Raw genomic sequence first — 14,342 nt, 5'->3', positions numbered from 1 at the left:
CAGTTAATATTAAAAAAATCGAAGAAAACAAAATGGCGGCTATGTGAGTAACTAAGGAATTCCGGACAATTTAAATATGATATTTATATATGTTTCTTACCCAGGAACAATGCTCTAAAATATTGTTAGAGAGTTCCGGAACACCCTGTATATATATGTTTCCCTAGTGTAGATGTATGGTTACCATATCTTTGACTGGGAAGAGTGTGTTGACGTAGAGCAGGTTGCGCCACCAGTACTTGGGACAGTTGATATGGTCAGCTGCCGGAGGTTCAAACACGGAGTTGTAGTGGAACCACTTCATTGACACTTGAACCACCCCGAGCACAAACAGGTAGGGCGTGGTCAGTCTGTCAACAAATTAGGATGCAGTGCTAACAAGTGCCTTAATAACATGTATCCTTTATTTTATTTTCTCAGTAGCAAGAAGTTGAAATTATTTTAAAGCTATTTTTTGTAGTGGCCTTCTTGCAGTTCTTATTCTAGTTTCCAAAATATATTTGACCACTGAGAGTGGCATCTCCATTTATTTACACTATTTACAGTATATAATATAAAAAGTAAAAAGTTGATATCCTGTAAAAATAAGAGAACATCCAACCCTCTGTGGTGAAATATATCAGAGACTAGAATAAAGCCTCGTTCTCACTTCACGTGATTTTTCGAAACTCCTTGTGGCTTGTATTTATACGCGTCATAGGAACGGCTAGTCAGTGGTTCGTGTTTAAACTCTTAAAACATCAGAGGACTCATTAGCTCTTATAACTCCATAGCGCCGTGAGAACAGTCCGATTCGCAAATGTTCAAAAAATCTCTGATCTGTTGATAATCTACTGATAAAGGAGATTAGCGGCTTTGCCCTACCACACGTTTTCAGAGCGAGGCTTATGAACTGCTGCAAAAATAAAGGCTTCAACAGTGTAACTTAAAAATTACTTCATAATGCTATTTTAGATGACTTCCTCTCCACTCAATGAATAATCACTGATAATAATTTAATTTTAAATATTTAGGTCAAATAATTATTTTTGTGACATAGAAAATAAAGATAAAAGGAGGCATAAAAAAACATGTTATTATTATACTGTAGTTAGAAAAAAGGGAAAAGTCCTTTAGTCTTTCTCAAATTATGTATTTTATTTACTCCGAAAGGAATTGTACAGGGCACTTATACACACTGACAATTTACATAGGGTTCAACCAACTTATAATTTGTGAAATTCAAGGAATTTATGGTTAAGGCTGGTTTATGTAAGGTGTAATGTAATGGCAATGTCTACTTAAGTATCCTATGCAAGTATAGGGAATGGGGTCTGGAACATATTATGAATAAAATATTTTACCTTGTTTACATCACTTGATCAAAACTTTGGAGTCTGCAAGTGAAGTAATTTACTTTAAGCTCAATTTAAAAGCCTACCTCACCTGCAAAATCTATACACTATCATTCCTATGAACTGAAGAACATTTGAGAGAAATCCTTTTGTCCTAGTTAGCTTGGTGACATCATGCTTGGCGGTTGTGCGGAAATACAAGTAAGAGACTAGAAGTCCACTGAAAACAAAGTATATAACTTTATTATCATAAATGGTAACTAACTTCATTGTACGTAAAGCTACAACCTCATTTAGGTAAGTAAAATGAGGTTTTTATGGCATTGAAAGCTTTCTCAAATCAATCCAGCTATTAGGAAGTCACAAATTGTGGATATTTCATAGGCATGCACTGTGGATGCGATGCTCCCTGGTGTGGTTTAACCTCTGCACTAATGAGTACTACGACTATCCGCAGTACTATCCTGATACTAAACCAATTTGTTAATTACAAGGAACAAAGGTGGTTCGGATTCCACTATAAACTGTAGGTCCCTTAGTTGCCATTAGCTGTATGGGCTATTAATTAACAGCTGTGTCTAAGAAACATGTCGGCCTTAGTCCCTAACGAGACTACAAGATCACGCCACTCATCCTTCACATGTATATTTGAGTTAAAATAGGCACATAGTGATGTCCCCATCTTAAATAATTTATTATAATTGATTGAAGCTATTGAGTTAGTGATAAATTAGTGTGAGTGATATAGTGACATAGTGTCTGATTACCATATTCTTTTCATAGGTTATGAGATTTTAAAAATGTATTTGATCTGCATCACTGAGAGTTTCCAAAATTTACATAAAATAACGTTTAATCATTATTAATTCTGATTTACCACATTGCTTACCTTATAAAGAAGAATGTATCGACAGAAAAGGCTCCGTTGTTGATGGTTTGGAACAAAAATTCTCTTTCTACAACTCCTCTGTATGACATATTGTCTAGAAAAATATAAAAATAAAATTGTATACTTTACTTTTTCTATCAAATAACATATTTAATATAATTTGCCATTCTATCTTGGAGGATCGTCAAAATGGTTTATAATTTTTTAATATCTCCAATTGTGGTCCCCGATTAACACTCTTTTACGATTGATGCCTAAAGGCCAAACTCAATGTTTGTGTCCCTCCTCCTACCAATTGGGGTAATTAGTCTGGTGGTTGCACCAAACCTGGTATAAAACTAAATAAATTAATTTTATGAGTTTTTTAATTTGTTGAGAGTAAATGAGAGACTATTACAGCTTCGAATCTACAGACAATTTTCATGTTTTTGATTCAACCTGTGACGTCATAAACATAAAAATATGACCATTTGAAAATGGTCTAATCGATAACATTAGAATATAATTAAAGTTTTAAACAGCTGTTTCAAATTTTTGTTTGACCGATTGTTCTTGATGTGTTAAATATGTATATTTATATTAGATTAAGAAATTTCATTGTATTTTTATTTATTTATATTTAAGTTTGTCAGGTTAAGTGTAAGAGAGGGCCATGTGGCCCTAACTTTGCCTGGTAAAATAAAGAATTTTTCATTTCATTTCATTTCATTGTTTTGGGCCTTTTCTTAATTGTGTGGTCTTATAAGAGTTGGCAGGACTGCCGGCCATATTGGATTTCCTGCCCATAATGGCAGTGATAATGGTTGAAGCATATTGGGGTATTGTTTATTAAAGATAAAAAGCTGCAAAATATCTTATTTTTAAGCTATTGTAAACGCGGATGTGATTTGCTATATACTTTTTGTTATTATTTTGTCAAGCTACATTAATATATTGACTTAAACTATGATTTTTCCAATCTCTAAAACAAAAGTTTTAAAATCCGAAAAGCAATTCACACGGAAAATATATTAAAGAATCACATAAAATTTTCTGCTTAGTAAGTTAACGGTGCATGATTAATATGCTTCAACATGGACGGGTTTTTTTGGAGCACTGCAGTCAACAGAGATAAAATTATTGACTCCTGCCAACTCTTAAGCAGTCAATAATATAAAAAGATTTAAACACTAAATGTAATATTTTGCCTTTTGGAGTCTCTATAGTCTTCTTCATAAGTGGAGGAATAAAGAAAGAACGCTTTCTATTTAAATTTATCAAGAATTTTGAGCTCAATCACATAATAAACACTAGTGTAGCCACGAGAGTCTGCAGTTGAGTTGGCGGCAGCCAATAGCAAGACCTGGATTAGCACGACGTTGCCACATCGCCTGTTCACTAATTTTTGACATTAATTAAAATATAATAGACAATATTTTCTAATCAGCTGGTATCACATGGTAAAAAATCCTCCCTCAACTGCGGACTCTCGTGGTCTGTACTGTACATATATTTATTTCACTGTTATGCTTATTTTTTACACAAGATAAAGGGAGGTCTACATTCAGTATCAGAAGTAATCTAACCCTACTCAACAGACCTGAGTATTTGAATGCCACAATGCACGTGTGACCGAGGATGACCCAAGCCATGGAGATGGACCTCAACCCGTGCACTGTGGGTATAGTGTCATCTCCCACGGACTGGTCACAGATAGTCAACAAGTTCTTCCTGATAGAGAACGACAGTAGAATCTCTGTCAGCAAACCTGCCATCAAAACAGTGTTCAGTGGTCATACTTGAACAGGAATAGTACAAAACCTACACAAGTTATTTCAATCCATGCTGTACTTATCCTTCCAGTGCCAGATTTACCACTAGGCCGACTAGAGGTCTAGGGTCAATTCTAGCTGTACTCCTCCCCACCTTAACTTGAGGCAGCCCAAACTGACCTGCAGGGCAATTACCGGCTGATCCCGCACGACTCTTTTTACAATCCTACTAGCGACGCTTCCGTTGACGCCCTAGCTCAATATTAACATTAATAAAATCATAATCTGCCATATTGAATTTACTTGTTTACATTAAATAACATAAATCTAACAAACATTTATGTTTCTGTCTCATATAAAACGGACAATTTTCATGGTTTCTGAGCTGTAAACAAAATACCAAGCAAAATAAGTATAAACCGTAAACATTGTCTGTTTTAGACGGGGTGAAAGCAGAAATATTTGTTAAATCGATGTCAGTAACGTAAGAGAGTAAATTAATACATCAGACTATAATTTTATTAATGTTAGTTAATATTGAACAATGACGTTCACGGAAGGTCGCTAATAGGATTGTGGGGGGGTCGTGTGGGACAATCCGGCAATGGCCTTGCAGGTCAGTTTGGGCTGCCTCAAGTTAAGGTGGCGAAGTTATAGCCCACTGGTAGTTTTCTACATAGGCCTACATAATAAAGTTGCAAATTAAAAAAAAAATTAAGTAAGTTTGCAATGAGTTTTTGTACAAAAAAGTTTAAAATGTACTTTAAAAGTAGTAATACATATAAATTTTCATTGTCAATCAGATAAGCGACCCAGAAATCTGCACAAAAATATAGTAGCCTAATTCGTATAGGAATGTTTTTACAAATGATATGAGACTACGCAGCTAACCTGTTTTGATGACTGTCTCGTCACTTGTAACAGAGTTATTTTCCGTCGTTGGATCACTTCCCTCAGTAGGTGTCTCGCTTTCGGTCAGTCTCCCTAAAAAAGGTCTCAAGTAGTAAAAACTTCTTGGAGGATTACAAGCAAACCAATTCACAATACATTTGATAAGTTAGTATTAAAGTAGACTTCTTTTCCCATCGTAAATTTTTCAACTTGGAGCTTGTGTCTAGTTCATGTCCGGTGACACTGATTGCTAGTGTCGATGAAATTTTGTTTCTATTATTTTAACATAAATTTATTTATTTCTGCTTTACCGTTTGGTTATATAACTAGGGGACGATTTATTGTTTATGATTAGACCGTTTTATTTGGTTAAACGAGGTTTTAAATGACTGAAAATAACAAGAAACAAATTGTAAACAAAACACGACCTCTACAGTGCACCGGACAGTACCAACAATAAAATTGGATTCAGCTGTGAGGATGAGAAATCTACTAAGGGAGTATGTTTTATCTATGGTAAAATGGATGTGACCCAAATGTATAAAAACAGTTTTGATTAAAAGATTACAAAAGTGATTCCTACTGCATTATCTTCATAAGTTTTATGAAAGCTCAAGGTCCATTTATCCATTCTAAATTCTTCATACAGCTTTTTCTCCTCAGTAGCATACCAGACTAAATTTAATGACCAAAGACACAATCCTGCAAGTTTTGGATTTATTTGCTGAGAGACGTTCGCTATGGACTTTGAACTGGCATGACCAATTATTTACCTAGCTTTTAGAAACCCGGATTGTATATTTCTGTTCTAAAACCAAGTTTCAACACTAAATTCTATGATCAATATTTTAGCATGATAGTTAAAGTTCAGAAAACAACTGTTGATTATTCCAAGAAACAGAATTTTATCATATCCGGAAAGCAGCAGTTTTTAGTTCCCTAAATCGTCCGCAAATTCATTGTTTTTTGGAAGAAATGTAAACATTGATGATGACTTTGTATAACCTCAAATTAGTTGGTCTAATTTTGAAGCAATTACAAGGTTATTTCCACAGTATGATGAAAATAGTTGTTCATCAGACGTAGCGGAAATGTCTTTTTGGTCCTTAATCGTAAAACACGATTGCGTACCAAAAAGAGCCACTTTCGCTCCTAGTGATGAAAACTACTATTCTATGTACAGTTGTAGATTTTTTAAAGTCTATATTATAGTTGTAGAGTCTAGACAGTCAGCAAAACATAAAAAATCATTGTTGTAGATCTCTTCAAGTAAACATAGCCATAACCTTTTAAATTTGCACCATATTGATTAAAATAAAAAAATAGCTATCCGAAAGCGTTTTGCCCCCTTTATTTCTGTTAGTTGGGGTTTAGCTGTATTAAACTAGTGGGTGGTCCTAATCAATAATTAATCTTTACGATCTGTTTAGTAACAACTCACTGTTGTTATTCTCTCTGGACATTCCCATCTTGACGGGTACAGTTGTTGTGTTGATGCTACAATGGGTTGACTTTGAAAAGACAAAGGTGTAGTTGTCATATGTAAAGTTGGAGCTCGATGCAATCTTCCTTTGGCGATAGATATCCAAAACTGTACCGACTGTCAGGAACAATCCAACCACCACACATGCCACTCTGGAAACAGATATGATACTGAGTGTGTGGACCAGTTTGTCTCTTTCTCCTATTTGTAGGGAGATACAAATTTGTCCTTTGTGTAGACAGATGTAAATGAAATGTTTTACAATCTGTCAAGTATAAGATTTTTTGGAAGGGGATAGGGTTCAGCTAGCTTACTTGAGAAAGTATTTGACTTACTGTCTGAAGAACTCTTACATTAGTACATAACCAGTTGTTATGTTTTGGACTCTGTTGTGTATCAGTCGATTGACTCTAAATTTTCAGATAGCTTTCTATTTCTACTTTTTCCGTTCTTTGTTGCTTTTATTATAAGTATAATTTGTGATTATCTCACACGAGCATTGGCTTTTGGGAAGAACTAATTAATTTGACATTATAACATACTGGATTATTATTACATACTAGGTTCAGATCGTACACCTGGCTACAGTAATTGTTTAAATCCAATCTTAAATTAAAGATCGTAAATTTAAATTACGATTTTTAATTGTAAATCTAAGTTGTTAATCTAACTGTAAGATCAAAAAGATATGATGTGCATGGTACCGGTATGTCTGACTGTAAATGAGTATCTTTTTTTAAATAAATTCCTTTTTCAATTGAATTGAATATTTAAATCACTGATTAAACAAACAATAATTTACAACTACAACAATGCACAATCTGAAATCTGACCCTCCTTCTTCAGATGGAGAGGAATATGAGAGGAACCAAAAACACTAAATTAGTACTCTATTTATGTTGTATTTCTGTTTTCACCTTAAGACAGAGACAAATTCCTCATCTTGAGAAGTTGTGAAACTTTTATTTTCCTTCTCTGTAAAACAACGATGTAGAGCTTTTATTACAGGAGGTTAACATATGTGACCTAAGCCCTCATCATCTCTGGTACAAAATAACATACGACTACATGCTTTTACAGTATTAACACTAGTTTTATGTACAAATCACTTACACAATCATCACAAAGATAGGGTCGTCACTCATGATGTACTCAGTTTGAGGGGACTTGATTGCTTCTACCTCAACATTCCTTTGTGAGCCGAGCCGAGCCGAGCGAGCCGACAGTTCCACAACATGGGAGACATCAGTTGAGTCACATGACCTGGGGAGACACACTCCCATCAGCTGGGACCTTGCCTAAGGACAAAAATTACCAATGTCTTAGAGAATTATACACATCTAAGCATTAAAAATTATCATTCACTATTTTATGAGGTAATTTGACAACAGTAACGCTCCTTTCACACTATACAATTTCGCTTGTACGATTATTAATCATATTTGTAGTCAACCATTGGAGCCTATGACCCCTTTTATACATTACTAGCTGTAACCCGCGGGCTTTGCCCCGTTCAACTTCTTAATTTTCAAGATGATCTCGTTCGCATGGCTCAATCACGTCCTGGTTGAAGTTCGTTCGCTACGCTCACTCACCTTTAGGTTGGAGCTCGTTTGCTACGCTCACTCACCTTTTGGTTGCAAATTAGCTGTTGTCATAAATGTAAAAGAAATAATAGTGCTGCACCCTCCTGTTGGTAATCCTTGTAACTTTAATGCTATTGAACATCATAGAACAGAACCAACTTGTTTAATTGAAACAGCTGTTAAGATTCATTAATTCCATTTCTCATAAGGTTAACATGGGAAACTCTAGAGCCACTGGGGCGGAGCCGATTGGACGGATCGCAAAATTGATGGTGTATAAACCTATTCCATGACATTCTACACGTGTACCAAGTTTCGTGGCAATCGGTTCAGCGGTGTCTAAATATATCACTGCCAAACAAATATACAAACATCCTCTTTTATACTTATAGATATGATTACCAATTGTGTACGATTTTCACCAGCATGTAGGAGACCACGGGAGGTATCGACTCCTATACGAGTAATAATCGTGTCTACAGCTGATTGACCATATGGCCCCTTTCACACAACACGGTTGTTTAGTCGTCCAGGAGCCCTCCCCGAGTGCAGTTTGTTTCGTATAGTTTTGAGATATTTTGTTTTTACAGTTTAATTGCTTAGTTATTAGTTTAGTTATACCTTACATATAAGTTATAAGTCACAACAAGCATTTCAATTGGTTGAATAAAAATCCTGAACATCGTGGTATGTCTTTGTAGATTACTTTTCAATTTGTTGTAAAGTTCATCAAACAATTCTTTTAACACTTTCCACTGAAGTGTCAATGAATGGGTGGAGTGAGGGGTTGTATAGTGTGAATGGAGCGTAACACTTCGATTTGCTTCAAATTTCTATTTAGATTTTGCCCATTTTGTTGTCACGCTACTCGTCATCTGTTCATGTTTTTCTACAGGTAGAAACTTTCAATGAATTTTTATGGATACCCCCAAACAGTTGTCTACAAGGATTCTTACCCACTAAAAGCTATGATGGGATAACCCTACCAAACCATACTGCTGACGATGATGACAATTTTTGACAATTCACCATGGTACACAATTTTGTGTGATTTGAAAGAATTTAGGTGTTTACTAATCTACCACTGACTCTGACGTTTTGTATGTCAGTGATTTTACCAGGAGAGATTGAAAAAAACATTGGTTTTATCGGAAATACCTACAATCCCAAAATAATTTCTAAAATTCCGGAATAATCCCCAATTGTAGTGATAATCTGATGTTGCAAAAATGCTTTACAGTAAAAGGTCAGTGAATATTTTAAATCTATTTCAGGACAAAATCTACAAAGACAAAATGTAATTGGAGGAACAATGGATTATCTTAGCGGTGACTGTTAAAGACCAGCTGATAAAGTTCAGAATTTTAGAGCATAATCAATAATATTGATAACTGTCGACCAATCGATCCTTCACTACTATCACCATTGTTTATTGGATACCTTAGTCAAAGCTATCACCCACAATTATACTGTGGGGACAAATATGTACAAAAATTGTGCATACCTGAGGTGTGATTCTGACGTCAAGTACGATGTGTGTGCGTAGAACATAAAACCCGAGCGGAAACGGAGGTTTAGCAGCCATATCACTAATCTGATGACATAGGGTGGCTGAGCCCAACCAGTAGGTGTTACCCCAGAGAAAACTGCCTCCATATCTTCCACTCGCATCACTCACTGCAACAGAGAACAACAATTGTTTGACTAGAATAACTAGGACAGGTGTGATAAAGTTACGGTAAAACTGTAATCACAACACAAAGCAGAATACAGTGACTATAGATAGAACCATTGACTATTGGATAGGCTACAGAAGTTGTATTGATAGTCAAAGATAGAACTAAATATTATATTTCCCGATTCAATTTTGTAGCTTGAATAAAAATAAACGGTATCAGCAATCTGACACATTCTTTCTTTCTCCCACAAGCTTGTCAACAACCTTTATCATAAGTGCAACTAAGATATTTTAAAGGTAAAATTTAAAAAGTTGCGATAATTTTTGAACAGTAATTTTTACAGCAATGGGGGGTTGCACAATTTTCTTCACAACTATAAGGACAATAATACTGTATAAAAATTGTAATCAAAACCTGCTTTTTCAAAAATCTGATTTTCCGTTATTTTATGGTTTTTTTATTGGGAAAATAACATTAGTTACAATAACTTTTAGACCATAATTTTTACAACAATGGGAGTTAAATTTTTCGTTCAAAAATTAAAGGACTATAACATACTTAAGTTTTATCAAAATCAATCAGGCCATTTTCGAGAAAATACGATTTTCCCAGTATTTTATAGGTTAGGGGGCCTATAATGGAAAAATCACCATTAAAAATCAAAATTGTAAAAATGGCTAGAGATATTCCATGGGGGCTCAAAACGGATATATCCACTTAAACTCGAAAATTTTTACGAAAACAATACTTTCTCCAAATATATGGGGTAAAAGTAAAAATAAACTTAGCTCAATTGAGCCACTAAAGAGTGCACCGTTGTAAATTACTGATTCTAACTTTACTAAAACGCCAACTAACTTTTAAGTAAGCCAAAAGGCTACGAGGACAAATTATTGTATAAAATAAATGTATAAAAACATGTTACAGCCATCGATATACATCGATGGTTTCAATAAAACTAGAGATCTAATCAACCTGACGCCTCCAATCCGCGAATAGGCAAGTTTGATGCAGTAGCTAGATTGCCAGCAACTCCAAGCAGGCGTTGCCGCTTTGCTTAGAGACACACTATTTTGGATGTCCCTCCTTTTCGGAACCCAACCAAAACGTTTCAATGTTGTTTTTACAATAAGTATTGTAACGTTAATGTTCAAAGAGATACTCACTCATTCAATTTTCAAATCATTCAGTAGGGTTTGTAAAAAGCTGAGGAATTGATTTTTTCACTCTAGAATAAATCAATATTTTGCTGTTTTACTGATTTCGATTTTCCGTTAATATATCGGATACCAACGAATCACTAAACTCCGTTAACGTAGCTTATTATTTTTTTTGTCAATTAACTTTTAAATTGTCACTTTGAATAATACCTTGTATAATATTGTTTTATTGCAACAAAACTGTCCATTAATAATCTTTGATATCTATAAATTTGAAAAGTATTACATTATAGTCCAGTGTAACGCTTTGTGCTTATCAGTCAGGCATTATATCAGCCGTTTGACCTATCTAATCACTGAAATCACCACTAACTTCTGACTCATTCCTCAACTTAACGATTTTACACTGTCTTTAAACCCGACCATAGACAAAAATGACACGCGACGCACAGAAAAGTAGTTTAAGGTGTACTAATTATTTGCAAACCCCAATTAGTGTACGTTAAATATTAAGCTGTAAAAGGAAACTCAAAACGTATATTAGTTGATTGATTGAGGAATAAAGATTTAATTTACACCGTATTGCTGTGTAAAACTATTTTGTATAATTTTTTGCTGGCCGTCCCCGAAGAATATTAGCCCTAAAGCTCATTGTAATCAGTTTGATTATTACGAACTCTAACTGTATTTTTACAAGTGTACCCAATACATTGGCCTATTCAGGAAGTGATATACGCGGTGCTGGTACCTAATGTTAACACCTTGCCAGCCGCGTTGGTCTAAACGATGTTTACCTATTAGCAACTCCAGAATTTGCACCTCTGTGAATTTAGCGTGTTTTGCATGTTCAAACGTGCTAGACTGCAGTTACATGAATATTACATAGAACCGTTAGTGTTAACAAAACCAATCACATATCTTTAGCTGAGTAGGTATGCAGGTTTTGTGATAGGTACTTACGAGATTGGATTGACTCTAAATCATTCTCGTAATATCTCTAATCAGTAACTTCCTACCCATCAACTGATAATAGCATACGTCATTATGTATCCTTAAGTGTAGTTGTAATAGTAAATTGGTAGTTTTCTAATATCCGCTAACTTGGACGCCGAAAGTCTCTCCTTATCCATACCTGTGTCATCAAGAAGGTGGCGTCTAAATAAAAACTATAAATTTATTTAGAAGTAAATTTAGAAGCTCCTTGTCTTCTCAAACTTTCGACACATTACTGTCCCGACTGTACCATTAACTGGGAACACTTGACTTCTCCAGAATAACGGAATTTGGTTGCTATTTGAACCTAAAAGGCTTTAGGATTATAAATACCCCCGTCGCAGCAAACCTGCATACTAAGCGAATTTCCATTTACCCGGCTTGATTTCTACTAAAATATTCCCTATACATTTTCAGATTTATTTCCTATTTAAATAACATTAATTTTAGTGAGTAGTTAGGTTTGCTGCTACGGGGAAGATGTTGAGGTGTGTTTTTTTCAATTGAAATATTGATAGCTTAGTATGAAATAAGCCAAATTGCCAAATTTAATTAAAATATATCCATAAACAAGCAAACTAGAACAGTTTATTTATTCTCCATAAGAATAACATGAGAATTTTAAATTTACAATTTTTTTTATTTTTCTCCGTAGTCAATGAACATTCAAAAAAACTTCAATATACTAAATTATTTGTTTTTTTAAGCTCTTCAAAATGGTCTAGAGAGAAATTTAGAAATTTAAAGTTTTTAGGGTCAAAAATGAGAAAAACCCATTTTTACCCCATAAAACCCCCCATAAACCCCTGATCCCATGGTCCGATTAAGCTGGTTCGCGAACTCGTTGGAATAAATGTAGGTTTACACGTTTGTACCAAATTTCATCAAAATCGGATCAATTTTGGTTGAGTTATCGCGCTAACGGACACATATATAAATATATATATATATGTGTGAATTTGAACGGATGGTATTTTTGGCCTCTGGGGACCTCAAAACAAAAAAGTAAATCAGTCCCGGGTCTAGGTCTTACCATGAGACCTACGGTAATAGCTTATTCCCTATATGGGAAATTCGCTAAAAACATGTTAATGTTATATTTTTTGTTTATGTTAGTAGCCCTAACCAAAGTGCTGAACTTTATCATGAGAAATGCACTGTAACTGTTACACATAGGTTATATTCAGTGAAACCTCATGAATTATCCGATGATCATATAGCTTGGATCTGGTTCGAAACGGCAGTACCTTGTGATTAGAGTAAAGTTACTTGATGCATGGATATCAACATCAACATGTTAAGTCATTTATTTGATTATGTTCGTTTGTTAGGAGGGGATGTTGATATCCCCACGTTATACTTAAGCCCTATCAATAAACCCTGCAAAACAACATGGATTTTCCGTTAACTGAATCCTATTATCCGTTTATCCTTTAACTGCCAATCAATGGGCGAACTCTGTAGTGGCAAGGCATTTTAGCGAGTTTGCAGTCATATTTTCGAAAATTCATATAAACTAAACCAATAGAGCAAACCTATTGAGCCGAGTACTTGAATTGTTCGCAATGAAATGAAGAATTTGAAAATGGCAACAGCATAAATATTTAGAACAGTACCTATGGCATTAGGCAAAGAAAATATAAACATTAGTTTTTAAATTTTGAAAGTAAAACTTTGCTGCATGAACCAAAAATTCTTTATTTGAAATTCAAGATATACAAAATGTTTGAAATTTATTTCCCTACAGGGAAATGTAAAAATATTTCAATTACTATTTTGTTTTAGAACGCTATGACCTAAAAACCAAGAAATGGCAAATTCCACGATTGGCATAGAAAGATATTTTCCTGTAGATGTGCAGAATCCCTTTATAAATTAAATTGTCTCCAAAATAAGAAAAAAAATTAATTTAAAATTAAAAAATAACATGAGCCTTATAATTAGAACTAGAGGTCCAGTGGTCGAAACTCGACCAAAAATATGTAATGTGCAGACATCTCTATTTTCACCCCACGCTGTAAATAAAACATGTGTCAGGAATTTCTTCCATTTGTTTTGGTTTTCTGTTTATATTTCGTTGTTATTTCGTAACCAGCATGGCAACCCATAAGAACCATGCTAATTTTTTTATTATTTTAAATCCATTTTTTTGTGCCTGTGTTTTGTGCCTATTCTAATTTATAAAGGTATTCTGCACATCTGCAGGAAAATACCCTTCTAACAGTATGCATAGATTTTCCCTGCGATGCACACGAGCTGAGAAAAAAGGTTTTAAAGAAACATGCTTGCCTATTAATATATAGATAGATGGGTGACGAAATAACAACGATATATAAACAGAAAATCAAAACCAATGGAAGAAGAATTCCAATCACATGTTTTATTTACAGCGTGGGGTGAAATAGAGAAGTCTGTACATTACATATTTTGGTCGAGTTTTCGACCACTGGACGACCTCTAGCACGGCGGCCGTTCCTCTAGTTATAATAAACTCATTGACATTAACACATGAAATTTAAGTTTATTTTACTCCAGTAAAAACCAATGCGAGTGAAGAAATAGGTTTTCTTAACTGA

The 14,342-nt window shown here is 34.5% G+C and overlaps 1 protein-coding gene across 1 annotated transcript in view; it reads right to left on the bottom strand.

Moving 5' to 3' along the window:
- LOC128991896 (O-acyltransferase like protein-like) overlaps positions 1 to 14,342 on the bottom strand; it is a 67,505-nt gene that overhangs the window by 15,254 nt on the left and 37,909 nt on the right. The window contains exons 2-9 of the mRNA XM_054415167.1: positions 9,439 to 9,611; positions 7,462 to 7,646; positions 6,307 to 6,500; positions 4,866 to 4,958; positions 3,803 to 3,970; positions 2,224 to 2,317; positions 1,426 to 1,554; positions 185 to 350 (exon numbers count right to left, since the gene is read on the bottom strand). Coding sequence (XP_054271142.1) covers positions 185 to 350; positions 1,426 to 1,554; positions 2,224 to 2,317; positions 3,803 to 3,970; positions 4,866 to 4,958; positions 6,307 to 6,500; positions 7,462 to 7,646; positions 9,439 to 9,611 — 1,202 coding nt within the window. The remainder of the gene's footprint in view (positions 1 to 184; positions 351 to 1,425; positions 1,555 to 2,223; positions 2,318 to 3,802; positions 3,971 to 4,865; positions 4,959 to 6,306; positions 6,501 to 7,461; positions 7,647 to 9,438; positions 9,612 to 14,342) is intronic.

The sequence above is a fragment of the Macrosteles quadrilineatus genome, unplaced genomic scaffold, assembly GCF_028750875.1.
Source record: "Macrosteles quadrilineatus isolate MER2022 unplaced genomic scaffold, UCM_ALF_1.0 Scaffold_4__1_contigs__length_99947679, whole genome shotgun sequence".
Classification (NCBI taxonomy): Eukaryota; Metazoa; Arthropoda; class Insecta; order Hemiptera; family Cicadellidae; genus Macrosteles; species Macrosteles quadrilineatus.
Note: the sequence above shows the minus strand (reverse complement) of the source record. Positions and strands in the feature narration are given on the sequence as shown.